The sequence below is a fragment of the Haliotis rubra genome, unplaced genomic scaffold, assembly GCF_003918875.1.
Source record: "Haliotis rubra isolate DU_JTF1 unplaced genomic scaffold, ASM391887v1 Scf2225, whole genome shotgun sequence".
NCBI lineage: Eukaryota > Metazoa > Mollusca > Gastropoda > Lepetellida > Haliotidae > Haliotis > Haliotis rubra.
In genome coordinates, this window is record NW_025766254.1 from 33,453 (window position 1) to 49,064 (window position 15,612).

The window sequence follows — 15,612 nt, forward strand, 5'->3', positions numbered from 1 at the left end:
GTAATATATACCCTACACGTACCCAGAACCTAGCTATTCTATGACTTGACGACATGTGATTCCAAATGGGTCCCCCTCCACTAAGAGAGGGCTGGGTACAGGGACGCCATTGTGTCCAGTTGGGTTATGTTGGCTCACTAAACAGTCAGGCGAAGACGAGGGGACCTTCTAGGTCCGTATATATCATGTGATTTAATTGTTAGCATAAGATATTAGTAATCATTACATTTGTCAAGATATCACAGTGCGGATATCCTATTCAACAAAAGGTTGATCCATGTGAAGCATATAGAATGTTGATACAGTTTTCCTGTACTGGGTATCCCTAGTATTAGGTTACCTGGCAGATCCACTTCTGTATACACGCATAATAGCTACAGTGTGTATACACAAAACATGTATACATCCCAAATATAAAAAGTATAAAAACAGAAAAAATACAGCAACATAGGAACAAATTGGAAATATAGAAATATTGGATTATCTTGTATCCCAGATGTAAAATCTGACTATAAAGCACCAAATATTGAAGACGAACAGATTAAATACGGCCTCTGAAGTTCTACAGTTGTACCTGTGTTACAGGTTACAGAAATACTCTGCTATCTATATAATTATAGCAAAACATCGACTTGTAGATAAAGACATACACAAGGTCAGTTGGGTCAATTCTATACATTTAGAATCATTTGCTTTCAATTTGAAATTTCGATATGAAACATCAAATTACATGCATAGTGAGATTTACATATATGGTTAGAATTTTAGATGAATCCATGTTCTGATGAATGTTCGAAGCTTCTTTGAAGTAAACAATGTTAAGTATTATTTACAAAGTATTGAAGGTGAATGAAAACTATGACATCTCATGTTGCTGTGCTGAAAAGATATCGATATTGCTATTGCTAACTTCAATGTATCGTTCCGAAACAGTCCTGGAAATAAGTTTATTTTCATAATCTCTGTTCTGACAAAATAGTCGAAATGTGTCAATTGCGTGTGCTGTACGTGTCAACGACGAGAATGATATAAGATTACACCAGATCAACGATGAAAGACAAGTATTTCCTCAGTGAATCACACAAATGATGTAAGTGACAATTAGGTTATACATTCCAACATGGAAGACCATAATGTGTGACACTGCATGACATGCTTTATGTTTGTAAAATATACAATTATTTTATTTTGTATCTAAAAGATACAGACATCTGTCTTTATGTGCCTGGAACGTTCTGGAGTATTTGATTTTAGAAATTCAGACTACGAAATCTGAATTGTTCAAGCTGCATTCTGTGTCTCCAGACAGGAGGAGGCACACAGAGTTGGTGGACAAGTTCAGAGTGGATGTGCGTGGTCAGTGATGCTGGACATGTTCAGAGTGGATGTACGTGGCCAGTGATGCTGGACATGTTCAGAGCGGATGTACGTGGCCAGTGATGCTGGACCCCATCACATGTTGGCGTAAATATTCTGTGTCTCCAGATAGGATGTACGTGGTCAGTGATGTTGGACCCCATCACATGTTGGCGTAAATATTCTGTCTCCAGATAGGATGATGTTAGTTGTACTGATGAACATGTTCAGAGTGGATGTACGTGGTCAGTGATGCTGGACATGTTCAGAGTGGATGTACGTGGCCAGTGATGCTGGACATGTTCAGAGTGGAAGTACGTGGCCAGTGATGCTGGACGATGTTCAGAGTGGATGTACGAGGTCAGTGATGCTGGACATGTTCAGAATGGATGTACGTGGTCAGTGATGCTGGACATGTTCAGAGTGGATGTACGTGGTAAGTGATGTTGGACATGTTCAGAGTGGATGTACGTGGTCAGTGATGCTGGACATGTTCAGAGTGGATGTACGTGGTCAGTGATGCTGGACATGTTCAGAGTGGATGTACGTGGTCAGTGATGCTGGACATGTTCAGAGTGGATGTACGTGGTCAGTGGTGCTGGACATGTTCAGAGTGGATGTACGTGGCCAGTGATGCTGGTCCCCATCACATGTTGGCGTAAATATTCTGTGTCTCCAGATTGGATGTACGTGGTCAGTGATGCTGGACATGTTCAGAGTGGATGTACGTGGTCAGTGGTGCTGGTCCCCATCACATGTTGGCGTAAATACTCTGTGTCTCCAGATAGCATGATGCTAGTTGTACTGATGGACATGTTCAGAGTGGATGTACGTGGTCAGTGATGCTGGTCCCCATCACATGTTGGCGTAAATATTTCTGTCTCAGATGGGATGTACGTGGTCAGTGATGCTGGACATGTTCAGAGTGGATGTACGTGGTCAGTGATGCTGGACATGTTCCAGAGTGGATGTACGAGGTCAGCGTGATGCTGGACATGTTCAGAGTGGAAGTACGTGGCCAGTGATGCTGGACATGTTCCAAAATGGATGTACGTGGCCAGTGATGCCTGGACATGTTCAGAGTGGATGTACGAGGTCAGTGATGCTGGACATGTTCAGAGTGGATGTACGTGGTCAGTGATGCTGGACATGTTCAGAGTGGATGTACGTGGTCAGTGATGCTGGACATGTTCAGAGTGGATGTACGTGGCCACTGATGCTGGACATGTTCAGAGTGGATGTACGGAGGTCAGTGATGCTGGGACATGTTCAGAGTGGATGTACGTGGTCAGTGATGCTGGACATGTTCAGGTGGATTACGTGGTCAGTGATGCTGGACACATGTTCAAGTGGATGTACGTGGTCAGTGATGCTGGACATGTTCAGAGTGGATGTACGTGGCCACTGATGCTGGACATGTTCAGAGTGGATGTACGAGGTCAGTGATGCTGGACATGTTCAGAGTGAATGTACGTGGTCAGTGATGCTGGACCCCATCACATGTTGGCGTAAATAATCTGTGTCTCCAGATAGGATGTACGTGGTCAGTGATGCTGGACCCCATCAGATGTTGGCGTAAATAATCTGTGTCTCCAGATAGGATGTACGTGGTCAGTGATGCTGGACCCCATCACATGTTGGCGTAAATATTCTGTGTCTCCAGATAGCATGATGTTAGTTGTACTGATGGACATGTTCAGAGTGGATGTACGTGGTCAGTGATGCTGGACATGTTCAGAGTGGATGTACGTGGTCAGTGGTGCTGGTCCCCATCACATGTTGGCGTAAATACTCTGTGTCTCCAGATAGGATGATGCTAGTTGTATTGATGGACATGTTCAGAGTGGATGTACGAGGTCAGTGATGCTGGACATGTTCAGAATGGATGTACGTGGTCAGTGATGCTGGACATGTTCAGAGTGGATGTACGTGGTCAGTGATGCTGGACATGTTCAGAGTGGAAGTACGTGGTCAGTGGTACTGGTCCCCATCACATGTTGGCGTAAATACTCTGTGTCTCCAGATAGGATGATGCTAGTTGTACTGATGGACATGTTCAGAGTGGATGTACGTGGTCAGTGATGCTGGTCCCCATCACATGTTGGCGTAAATATTCTGTGTCTCCAGATACGATGACGCCATGTCATAACACAGCGAGACGTCAGTCTGGAAGATAAGGTCACTGTGTCATACAGTGTAAACATATAGGAACATTGTTATAAGACTATTATCAGCTAACTCTGTACAGCAACAGCTGATTTAACTCAATACATCACAGTAACGGTGTCAGTGATGCTGGACATGTTCAGAGTGGATGTACGTGGTCAGTGATGCTGGACCCCATCACATGTTGGCGTAAATATTCTGTCTCCAGATAGGATGATGTTAGTTGTACTGATGAACATGTTCAGAGTGGATGTACGTGGTCAGTGATGCTGGACATGTTCAGAGTGGATGTACGTGGCCAGTGATGCTGGACATGTTCAGAGTGGAAGTACGTGGCCAGTGATGCTGGACATGTTCAGAGTGGATGTACGAGGTCAGTGATGCTGGACATGTTCAGAATGGATGTACGTGGTCAGTGATGCTGGACATGTTCAGAGTGGATGTACGTGGTAAGTGATGTTGGACATGTTCAGAGTGGATGTACGTGGTCAGTGATGCTGGACATATTCAGAGTGGATGTACGTGGTCAGTGATGCTGGACATGTTCAGAGTGGATGTACGTGGTCAGTGATGCTGGACATGTTCAGAGTGGATGTACGTGGTCAGTGGTGCTGGACATGTTCAGAGTGGATGTACGTGGCCAGTGATGCTGGTCCCCATCACATGTTGGCGTAAATATTCTGTGTCTCCAGATTGGATGTACGTGGTCAGTGATGCTGGACATGTTCAGAGTGGATGTACGTGGTCAGTGGTGCTGGTCCCCATCACATGTTGGCGTAAATACTCTGTGTCTCCAGATAGCATGATGCTAGTTGTACTGATGGACATGTTCAGAGTGGATGTACGTGGTCAGTGATGCTGGTCCCCATCACATGTTGGCGTAAATATTCTGTGTCTCCAGATAGGATGTACGTGGTCAGTGATGCTGGACATGTTCAGAGTGGATGTACGTGGTCAGTGATGCTGGACATGTTCAGAGTGGATGTACGAGGTCAGTGATGCTGGACATGTTCAGAGTGGAAGTACGTGGCCAGTGATGCTGGACATGTTCAAAGTGGATGTACGTGGCCAGTGATGCTGGACATGTTCAGAGTGGATGTACGAGGTCAGTGATGCTGGACATGTTCAGAGTGGATGTACGTGGTCAGTGATGCTGGACATGTTCAGAGTGGATGTACGTGGTCAGTGATGCTGGACATGTTCAGAGTGGATGTACGTGGCCACTGATGCTGGACATGTTCAGAGTGGATGTACGAGGTCAGTGATGCTGGACATGTTCAGAGTGGATGTACGTGGTCAGTGATGCTGGACATGTTCAGAGTGGATGTACGTGGTCAGTGATGCTGGACATGTTCAGAGTGGATGTACGTGGTCAGTGATGCTGGACATGTTCAGAGTGGATGTACGTGGCCACTGATGCTGGACATGTTCAGAGTGGATGTACGAGGTCAGTGATGCTGGACATGTTCAGAGTGGATGTACGTGGTCAGTGATGCTGGACCCCATCACATGTTGGCGTAAATAATCTGTGTCTCCAGATAGGATGTACGTGGTCAGTGATTCTGGACCCCATCACATGTTGGCGTAAATAATCTGTGTCTCCAGATAGGATGTACGTGGTCAGTGATGCTGGACCCCATCACATGTTGGCGTAAATATTCTGTGTCTCCAGATAGCATGATGTTAGTTGTACTGATGGACATGTTCAGAGTGGATGTACGTGGTCAGTGATGCTGGACATGTTCAGAGTGGATGTACGTGGTCAGTGGTGCTGGTCCCCATCACATGTTGGCGTAAATACTCTGTGTCTCCAGATAGGATGATGCTAGTTGTATTGATGGACATGTTCAGAATGGATGTACGAGGTCAGTGATGCTGGACATGTTCAGAATGGATGTACGTGGTCAGTGATGCTGGACATGTTCAGAGTGGATGTACGTGGTCAGTGATGCTGGACATGTTCAGAGTGGAAGTACGTGGTCAGTGGTACTGGTCCCCATCACATGTTGGCGTAAATACTCTGTGTCTCCAGATAGGATGATGCTAGTTGTACTGATGGACATGTTCAGAGTGGATGTACGTGGTCAGTGATGCTGGTCCCCATCACATGTTGGCGTAAATATTCTGTGTCTCCAGATACGATGACGCCATGTCATAACACAGCGAGACGTCAGCCTGGAAGATAAGGTCACTGTGTCATACATTGTAAACATATAGGAACATTGTTATAAGACTATTATCAGCTAACTCTGTACAGCAACAGCTGATTTAACTCAATACATCACAGTAACGGTGTCAGTGATGCTGGACATGTTCAGAGTGGATGTACGTGGTCAGTGATGCTGGACCCCATCACATGTTGGCGTAAATATTCTGTGTCTCCAGATACGATGACGCCATGTCATAACACAGCGAGACGTCAGCCTGGAAGATAAGGTCACTGTGTCATACATTGTAAACATATAGGAACATTGTTATAAGACTATTATCAGCTAACTCTGTACAGCAACAGCTGATTTAACTCAATACATCACAGTAACGGTGTCAGTGATGATTACTTTGGTCGTTCTGATGTCTACCTGAGAGAGATCATTATCACACAGGTGTCCCAGCTGTCTGATGTGGTTGTAGATCTCCACCACGTTGTCGTACTTCATGCCCTGCACGATGTTGCTGAGGATACAGAACAACGTCGCTGATCGCCGTTCATTTTCACTGTTGGACAAAAAACTTCATCAGTCTCTACTCTAAAATGATTCGAACAACACAAGAAGTTTAAATTGGTTGGTTTCAATATAGAATAATACATAGAATTCTTACAACCAATACTTACTTATTTAACATGAAGTACATAGAAAATGATTTATGAACATTTTGCCAAACAGATAGCGAAACAATTACCCACTTGTTGTGGGATTGTAAGTTTATCCGGTTGTTTTGGAATGATCTCTGCTCATGGATAATGAAATGTTCACATATATGTATCATGAACCTTGGTATAGAATTGATATTGTTTAGTGTAAAGGAAAACATTGTTACAGACAGAATATTTGACTTTATTCTGTTGTTTGCCTAATTTTTCATATACAAATGTAAACATCAGGAATGTAAACCACAGTTTAAAAGATTCTCAAAGGAACATTTTGTCAGATATAAAATAGGAAAAGACATATCCTTAAGCACTTGTACTGTTGATAAATTTCACCAGTCTTGGATCTTGTATCATATAATATTTCCTTCAGGAAAGCAGCAATAGTAAAATGTTCTATTCTTTTGTTTATTTTTCATGTCTAAGACCAAAAATATAATCTGAAGTTTATGCCAGATATTAAAAGGGGCTTGTGTTTGCGTGCGCGTGCGTGCGTGTGTGTCATTTGTACTAAAACCCACAAGTAAAGTGTAAAGTACCGATTACATCAAATATTATGAATGTAAATGCTTTGTAACAGGGGTGAATGAATAAAATGTCTAAAACAAAACAAAAATAATTTGGTGGCACTTCCAAATTTCCGTAATGTATATTTTAGATTAAGAGTTATCTTATACTGCGTATTAATTTGGCCAACTTTTGTCACAAATATATTTTTCAAATATGTTCAACCTGAATATAACTGTTAGTGGATGAGAGTTATCTTCCCCTGTGTTGAGGTCAACTTGATCCAGGAGGTAGAACAGAGAGGAATGATCATCTTTCCGGAAGGTCTTCAGAAGGTACACGTGCACCAGTTGTGAAGATTCACTGCCCTGCGAACCCAAGATTTCAGTATACATTATTTGCCATAAATGGGTAAGTATTTAATGTGCGTAATATTCTATGACAAGTAATGTAGGAGCATGCAACAACGTCCCACCTCCATCTGCCTGTTGATCTTCCGGAGCACGATGTCTGAGTTGAGTGTGTTCTCTGTAGAACAAGACACGATCACCGTTCCCTGGTCCAGGCTGTGTCCTAGAGAAGGCATGTAGCCAGCCAGATTCTGAAATATCAACATTTACATCCACATCAAATCAGTTCTTTCCAGTTGCAGTCTCTAAACGCTTCTCAGAGTATTTCATCTCACCTGGAGCGAGTCTGGCAGGACAATGACAGTGGAAGACTCCTGTTCCTCTGTGAGTTTCCAGAACAGAGACGCCGTGGTGACGGAGGGCCTCAGTTAACAGGTAGCCATTCATGGACAGGTGGGACTGAAGGAGAACAAATGCAAGACTCGCTTCATATGAATAAAACTCGTACATATGTGACATAAAATACAAACATTATTGATTGAGGTAATATGTGTGATGATCAGTTCTCAAGACGTGAGTACATTCGACATAGGTACCAATTGTTGAATATATCTATTGAATATCAAGATCCGGGCAAGATCTTCAGTAACCCATGCTTGTCGTAAGAGGCGACTAACGGGATCGGGTGGTCAGGCTCGCTGGCTTGGTTGACACATGTCATCGGTTCCCAACAGCCAAGATCGATGCTCGTGCTGTTGATCACTGGATTGTCTAGTCCAGACTAGATTAGTTACAAACTGTCGCCATGTAACTGGAATATTGCAGAGTGTGGCGTAAAACTAAACTGACTCACTCACACGTTGTACCTGTACATGGCGCGGGGAGGAGTCGGTATACTTACTGGCATCATCACGGCTAAGATGTCTGTCCGTCCGTTCACCCCATACGGCCCTCGATGCGCCCAGCTGTCAAACACAAAAAGATATAATTAAGGCAAAGGGTTTTCAGAATAAATATTTCCTTAAGGAGTGGCATGTATTCTAAAATCTCATCATGGGACCGAATGCCTCATTTCCCGCTCAAACGATTTTAGGTGTTTTCAGTATCATACCCTTGATTGAGGTGTCACTAAAGTTGGAAATAAACAAAAATAACCACAGAATAACCAGCCTAAATTACAGATTCCATTGGGTGTAAAAGGCACACTATTGGTGAAGATTACAGGAACGGATCACTGAAAATCAATGATGACACCCGGTGTTCGAGCAAGGGTTCAACATATCCTGCCCGTAGTACCCGCCATCGAAACTATTTACATTACGACATACATCCGTTCTTGTTTTCCTCCACGAACTTTTTGATACCCATCAATGAAGCAAAGGTACTGTAAGTCCCCATGGTTCCTAGTATGGAGATCTACCTTCAGTTGTTGGCGATCTATAGCATTTTTAATATTGCATCATCCTCCATAGTTAAAGTATTTTAGATTTAATTACTAGTTTTAAACATATATCTGTGATAGTCTAGTTAGTTATACTGTCCCGTGTCGACAAATATTTTAAATTGATTACCTTGTTTTCATCCCTATATGGCTGTAATATTGCCGATACGGTGTCAAATTTTAACTCACTCATAAACGAAGCGCATGACTCGGGGTGAATGCTAAAACCATTTACAATATAGAACAAACTTTATGGATAACAACTTCTTTTTATCCATAAAGTTTGTTCTATATTGTACTTCCCAACTTCTAAAATGCCACTCAAAGAAGTTAAAACCATTTACATAATGTGACCATGATATCAGTGTACATTGCAAAGAAATTATCAGCCCAGAGGAAATGTTCTTACCTGACTTACGTTCTTTGATGCTGACTTTAACTCTCTGAAAGACAAAAACATACAGTGTCCATATCATGTCTGAGATATATTGATGCAAAGGTGCAGCGTGCCATGAGTTACAAGATTGTGTGTATTGTACAACTGCTGTTCAACTACAGTCCCCGACAGCACAACAAAATACAATGGACTTTCAGTGCTTTGCACTTATGAAAAACAGTTGTCTCTACATTCATTGAGTTATCGCTATATATTCAGCAAGTACAAGTATCATAGTTACTTAATTTGGTGTATAACTGCACATTTACCAACCCTCCTTGTTGACGCCAGTGTCGTGATGTATAACTGATATCTTGTATTCCTGTCACGATATAGCTGGAATATTGCCGGTGTGACTCACTAACTCTGGGATTCCTAACAGAATCAGTGAAACAAACACGCACCTGCATCATCTGAGATACTGATGTGGTCCCCATCTTGAACACCTTCTTTGTTCGTCTTTCTTGTCTAAATTCAGGTAAGGTCAAGGTCGTGTCCCCCATCATCACTGCCTCGTGTAGGGTCGTGTACACGCATGCGTACTGCTCCTGTATCATAAGACAAGGGGTTTTATTGATGGACTAAAATGATGAGATATGGTCACATGCGACAGTACAACAGACATATTTTGTGACATACCTTGGTCTGAATCATATTTCTCCGCTGTTGTCTCATAGAGATTTACAAATCGAACACGTCCACCTTCTGGTCAGCCATCGCCCGGTCCAGCAGGTAGTCCACGGCGATATACGTCCCTGTCCGGCCAATACCTGATAACTGTGGAGGGAAGTGTATTGTGGGATAGAGATGGGATACTGGCACTGTGGAGGGAAGTGTATTGTGGGATAAGGATGGGATACTGGCACTGTAGGAGGAAGTGTATTGTGGGATAAGGATGGGATACTGGCACTGTGGAGGAAGTGTATTGTGGGATAAGGATGGATACTACTGGCACTGTGAAGGGGGAAGTGTATAGAGGGGGATAAGGATGGGATACTGGCACTGTGGAGAAGTGTATTGTGGGATAAGGATGGGATACCGGCACTGTGGAGATGGAAGTGTATTGTGGGATAGGATGGGATACTGGCACTGTGGAGGGAAGTATATAGGGGGATAAGGATGGGATACTGGCACTGTGCAGAAGTGTATTGTGGGATAAGGATGGGATACCAGCACTGTGGAGAGGAAGTGTACTTTTGTGGGATAAGGATGGGATACTGGCACTGTGGAGGAAGTGTATTGTGGGATAGGATGGGATACTGGCACTGTGGAGGGAAGTGTATTGTGGGATAAGGATGGGATACTGGCACTGTGGAGGAAGTGTATAAGGGGATAAGGTTGGATACACAGCACTGTGGAGGAAGTGTATTGTGGGATAAGGATGGGATACTGGCACTGTGGAGGGAAGTGTATTGTGGGATAAGGATGGGATACTGGCACTGTGGAGGGAAGTGTATAGGGGGATAAGGATTGGATACTGGCACTGTGGAGGAAGTGTATTGTGGGATAAGGATGGGATACTGGCACTGTGGAGGGAAGTGTATTGTGGGATAAGGATGGGATACTGGCACTGTGGAGGGAAGTGTATTGTGGGATAAGGATGGGATACTGGCACTGTGGAGGGAAGTGTATTGTGGGATAAGGATTGGATACTGGCACTGTGGAAGGGGAAGTGTATTGTGGGATAGGATTGGATACTGGCACTGTGGAGAGAAGTGTATTGTAGGATAAGGATGGGATACTGGCACTGTGGAGGGAAGTGTATTGTAGGATAAGGATGGGATACTGGCACTGTGGAGGGAAGTGTATTGTAGGGATAAGGATTGGATACTGGCACTGTGGATAGAAGTGTATTGTTGGATAAGGATGGGATACTGGCACCGTGGAGGGAGTGTATTGTAGGATAAGGATGGGATACTGGCACTGTGGAGGGAAGTGTATTGTGGGATAAGGATGGGATACTGGCACTGTGGATAGAAGTGTATATATAGGATAAGGATGGGATACTAGCACACACGTGGAGAGTGTATTGTAGGATAAGGATGGGATACTGGCACTGTGGAGGAAGTGTATTGTGGGATAAGGATGGGATACTGGCACTGTGGATAGAAGTGTATTGTTGGATAAGGATGGGATACTGGCACTGTGGAGGAAGTGTATTGTTGGATAAGGATGGGATACTGGCACTGTGGAGAAGTGTATTGTGGGATAAGGATAGGATACTGGCACTGTGGATAGAAGTGTATAGTTAGGATAAGGATAGGATACTGGCACTGTGGAGGACAAGTGTATATTGTAGGATAAGGATGGGATACTAGCACTGTGGAGGGAAGTGTATTGTCTGGGATAAGGATGGGATACTGGCACTGTGGATAAAAGTGTATTGTTGGATAAGGATAGGATACACTAGCACTGTGGAGGGAAGTGTATTGTTGGATAAGGATGGGATACTGGCACTGTGAAGGAAGTGTATTGTGGGATAAGGATGGAATACTGGCACTGTGGAGGGAGTGTATTGTGGGATAAGGATTGGATACTGGCATTGTGGAGGGAGTGTATTGTGGGATAAGGATTGGATACTGGCATTGTGGAGAAGTGTATTGTGTGGGATAAGGATAGGATACTGGCACTGTGGAGAAGTGTATTGTAGGATAAGGATGGGATACTGGCACTGTGGATAGAAAGTGTATTGTTGGATAAGGATGGGATACTGGCACTGTGGAGGGAAGTGTATTGTTGGATAAGGATGGGATACTGGCACTGTGGAGGAAGTGTATTGTGGGATAAGAATGGGATACTGGCACTGTGGATAGAAGTGTATTGTTGGATAAGGATGGGATACTGGCACTGTGGATAGAAGTGTATTGTTGGATAAGGATAGGATACTGGCACTGTGGAGGGAAGTGTATTGTTGGATAAGGATGGGATACTGGCACTGTGGATAGAAGTGTATTGTTGGATAAGGATGGGATACTGGCACTGTGGAGGGAAGTGTATTGTTGGATAAGGATGGGATACTGGCACTGTGTAGGAAGTGTATTGTGGGATAAGGATGGGATACTGGCACTGTGGAGAGGAAGTGTGTTGTGGGATAAGGATGGGATACTGGCACTGTGGAGAGTGTATTGTAAAGGATAAGGATGGGATACTAGCACTGTGGAGGAAGTGTATTGTGGGATAAGGATGGGATACTGGCACTGTGGAGGAAGTGTATATGGGGGATAAGGATTGGATACCGGCATTGTGGAGAAAGTGTATTGTGGGATAAGGATGGGATACTGGCACTATGGAGGGAAGTGTATTGTGGGATAAGGATGGGATACTGGCACTTTGGAGAGAGTGTATTGTGGGATAAGGATGGGATACTGGCATTGTGGAGGAAGTGTATTGTGGGATAAGGATGGGATACTGGCACTGTGGAGGGAAGTGTATTGTGGGATAGGATGGGATACCATAACACTGTGGAGGAAGTGTATTGTGGGATAAGGAATGGATACTACAGCACTGTGGAGGAAGTGTATTGTGGGATAAGAATGGATACTGGCACTGTGGAGGAAGTGTATTGTGGGATAAGGATGGGATACTGGCACTGTGGAGGAAGTGTATTGTGGGATAAGGATGGGATACTGGCACTGTGGAGGGAAGTGTATTGTGGGATAAGGATTGGATACTGGCACTGTGGAGGAAGTGTATTGTGGGATAAGGAATGGATACCGGCATTGTGGAGGAAGTGTATTGTGGGATAAGGACGCAATACTGGCATTGTGGAGGAAGTGTATTGTGGGATAAGGATGGGATACTGGCACTGTGGATGGAAGTGTACTGCGGGATAAAGATGGGATACCGGCACTGTGAAGGGAAGTGTATTGTGGGATAAGGATTGGATACTGGCACTGTGGAGGGAGTGTATTGTGGGATAAGGATGGGATACCGGCTTTGTGGATGGAAGTGCATTGTGGGATAAGGATGGGATACTAGCACTGTGGAGGGAAGTGTATTGCCGGATAAGGATTGGATACGAGCATTCTGGAAAGAAGCGTATTGTAGCTTCAGTGCAGAGTCGAGATCAAATTCACGTACAAATCTATTTCCCGGCAAGTACACAGAGATTGTACTGATGAATGATTACGTTGAGATATAAACGCACATGTATACTAATGGTGTGTTCCACATACCTGCAGTGCACCATCAAGGGCGTATTGTCAGGGTTCGGTGTCTTTCGTATCCTCCAAACGAACTCCATCAGTGGCGTTTCCTCTGGCGTTCCATGATCTGGCCATTTTGTGTAGTGGAAATGATGAAACACTCTACTCTCGCCAGTCTGTAGAAATACATGCAATTACAAGTGTTACTTTTAGCAATTTTTTTACAAGGATTTCTCTGTATTATGTTACGATTGTGATTCTCTAAATGCTTTATCTTTATATGTACCTCTTTCAATGTGGCTTTGAGTTCCCGGAAGACCCAGTGAGCTCTGTGACTGATGTTGGTGACGGAGATGGTGAGGACGTCCACGTTCAGGTCCGACGTGTCTGACCAGTAGGGGACACACTTCACCTGGTGTCCAATTGTACATTCATAGTAGTGGAATGATAAGAAATGGAATGTCTGGTTCTACTGTAAATCTTCAGATGACAATATGAAGCTCATGCAAAAAAGAAATGCGAAGACGATGTTTTAATGACGAATACTTCACTAAACGAAGACCCAGGGACCTTTTAGTGACGGGTGATAGAGTCTCTTTTGGGTGGTATATTAAGATACCCTTGATAACAGCAGATAATTCCCACCCCTCCATCTACCACAGTCATAGCAATATCTACCTACATAGAACATGGAACATTGCGCATGGCACATGGAACTGCATCTACCTTTCCTGCCTCTGTCAGGTTCGTCAGCATCACGATTCTTGTCAAGTTCTTCTCGTAGATCATTCTCCAGAAGTCACCTACCGTTTTCCTGTTTGGTGCTGGCGAACACAGAAGTACGATTCTGATTGGTGACATTGGTATGTTCACTTTTCATATTGTTAAAAACAAGAGTATAGAAAACAGTAAATTCTGTAATAGTATTTTACCAACGATTCTGAAGATAATAGCATGTAATCTGACCTTGTGCTGCAATATAAGCTTGATCCATTGTGAATCCCTGAAATATGAAATATGACCACTGAGGACGAAGCATATATACTGAGGGAAAAAAATAAGGGATCACATGAAAGCACAAGTGTTCCCTTATTTCTTTCAGGTTTCTTCACAAGCTATGTGATGCAAAGCTTGTGAAGAAACCTGGAAAAAAATAAGGGAACACTTGTGCTTTCATGTGATCCCTTATTTGTTCCCTCAGTATATCTACAGGTCATGAAATCTTCCGACTGCAGGGTTCATTTTCTCTCTGCCAGCCTGTTAGGATATTGTATGTTCTATAAGCCCATTAACACACTCTGTCATGGCTGCAGGTATTTTGTCTGCTTTTGTGTGTTTCCAAAACATTTAAACAGGTAAATTAATTTGCATGCCGCTGTCAACAGCATTCCGATGTATCGTCGGGTGTCAGACTACTGTGGGAATAACACCCAGGTGAAACCAAACTACGAAAATAGACAGGTGCTGCCTAATCCAGATACAAGATCAGGGATTCTAACATGAAGTGTTAGGACTTGGGTGTCCTGGGTGGAAGGTGCTTCAGACAGGGAATGACGGATGCTTCTGGTAAGGCAGGATCTACGGGATCTGCTTACTCTTTTCGAGAACACCTGCTGCCATCACTGACTTTCAGCGTCCATTCGTGTGATATCAACAGCTGTAACCCTAAACCTCAGGTGGAAGATATTTCTGAGGATAGTCAAGACATGGTATATCTTTGCACTGGTGTTTTAACTTTGAACAGCAAATTCACAGAGACAGGTGACTGATAGTATGAAGTAGAGATTGGAGGAAATATTCTTTTTCAGTCAATGGAGTACACTTCTCTGCGGATTGGATGCCCCGTGACCAATGTTTGTAGTTAACCGTTTGGCAGCGATCTTAGGGCTCATACATCCACTGGCACAGTACTGACTCTCCTGAATCTGCAAACCCTGTCAGCTACATTCTCACTGAGGATTGTAAACCCTGTTAGGCTACCCATTCCTCATTGAGGACTTGTAAACCCTGTTAGCTACATTCTCATTGAGGACTTGTAAACCCTGTCAGCTACATTCTCACTGAGGACTTGTAAACCCTGTTGGCTACATTCTCATTGAGGACTTGTAAACCCTGTTAGCTACATTCTCATTGAGGACTTGTAAACCCTGTTAGCTACATTCTCATTGAGGGACTTGTAAACCCTGTTAGCTACGCATTCTTATTGAGGACTTGTAAACCCTGTTAGCTACATTCTCATTGAGGACTTGTAAACCCTGTTAGCTACATTCTCATTGAGGACTTGTAAAACCCTGTTGGCTACATTCTCATTGAGGACTTGTAAACCCCTGTTAGCTACATTC

At 43.7% G+C, this 15,612-nt stretch overlaps 2 protein-coding genes across 3 annotated transcripts; both read right to left on the bottom strand.

Moving 5' to 3' along the window:
• Nucleotides 1-5,092: 5,092 nt before the first annotated feature.
• Nucleotides 5,093-9,800, bottom strand: LOC124277530. Of its 2 annotated transcripts, XM_046713241.1 has the most exons (10): nt 9,765-9,800; nt 9,530-9,673; nt 9,099-9,132; nt 8,150-8,213; nt 7,584-7,707; nt 7,374-7,499; nt 7,124-7,266; nt 6,102-6,237; nt 5,848-5,946; nt 5,093-5,238 (listed from the first exon to the last, which is right to left on the bottom strand). In XM_046713241.1, exons 6-9 carry the CDS (start codon nt 7,482-7,484, stop codon nt 5,875-5,877), a joined length of 462 nt encoding a protein of 153 aa, XP_046569197.1. In that variant the 5' UTR covers nt 7,485-7,499; nt 7,584-7,707; nt 8,150-8,213; nt 9,099-9,132; nt 9,530-9,673; nt 9,765-9,800; the 3' UTR covers nt 5,093-5,238; nt 5,848-5,874. The 2 variants fall into 2 exon arrangements, with proteins under 2 accessions (XP_046569197.1, XP_046569198.1); XM_046713242.1 differs by lacking the exon at nt 5,093-5,238 and having other exon boundaries at nt 5,817-5,946.
• LOC124277529 (tyrosine-protein phosphatase 11-like) lies at nt 9,789-15,157 on the bottom strand. The gene is made up of 6 exons (XM_046713239.1): nt 14,237-15,157; nt 13,997-14,094; nt 13,557-13,682; nt 13,301-13,446; nt 10,296-10,300; nt 9,789-9,895 (listed from the first exon to the last, which is right to left on the bottom strand). The coding sequence occupies exons 1-6, from the start codon at nt 14,307-14,309 to the stop codon at nt 9,807-9,809; spliced, it is 537 nt and encodes a 178-aa protein (XP_046569195.1). The 5' UTR covers nt 14,310-15,157; the 3' UTR covers nt 9,789-9,806.
• Between the last annotated feature and the right edge of the window lie 455 nt (nt 15,158-15,612).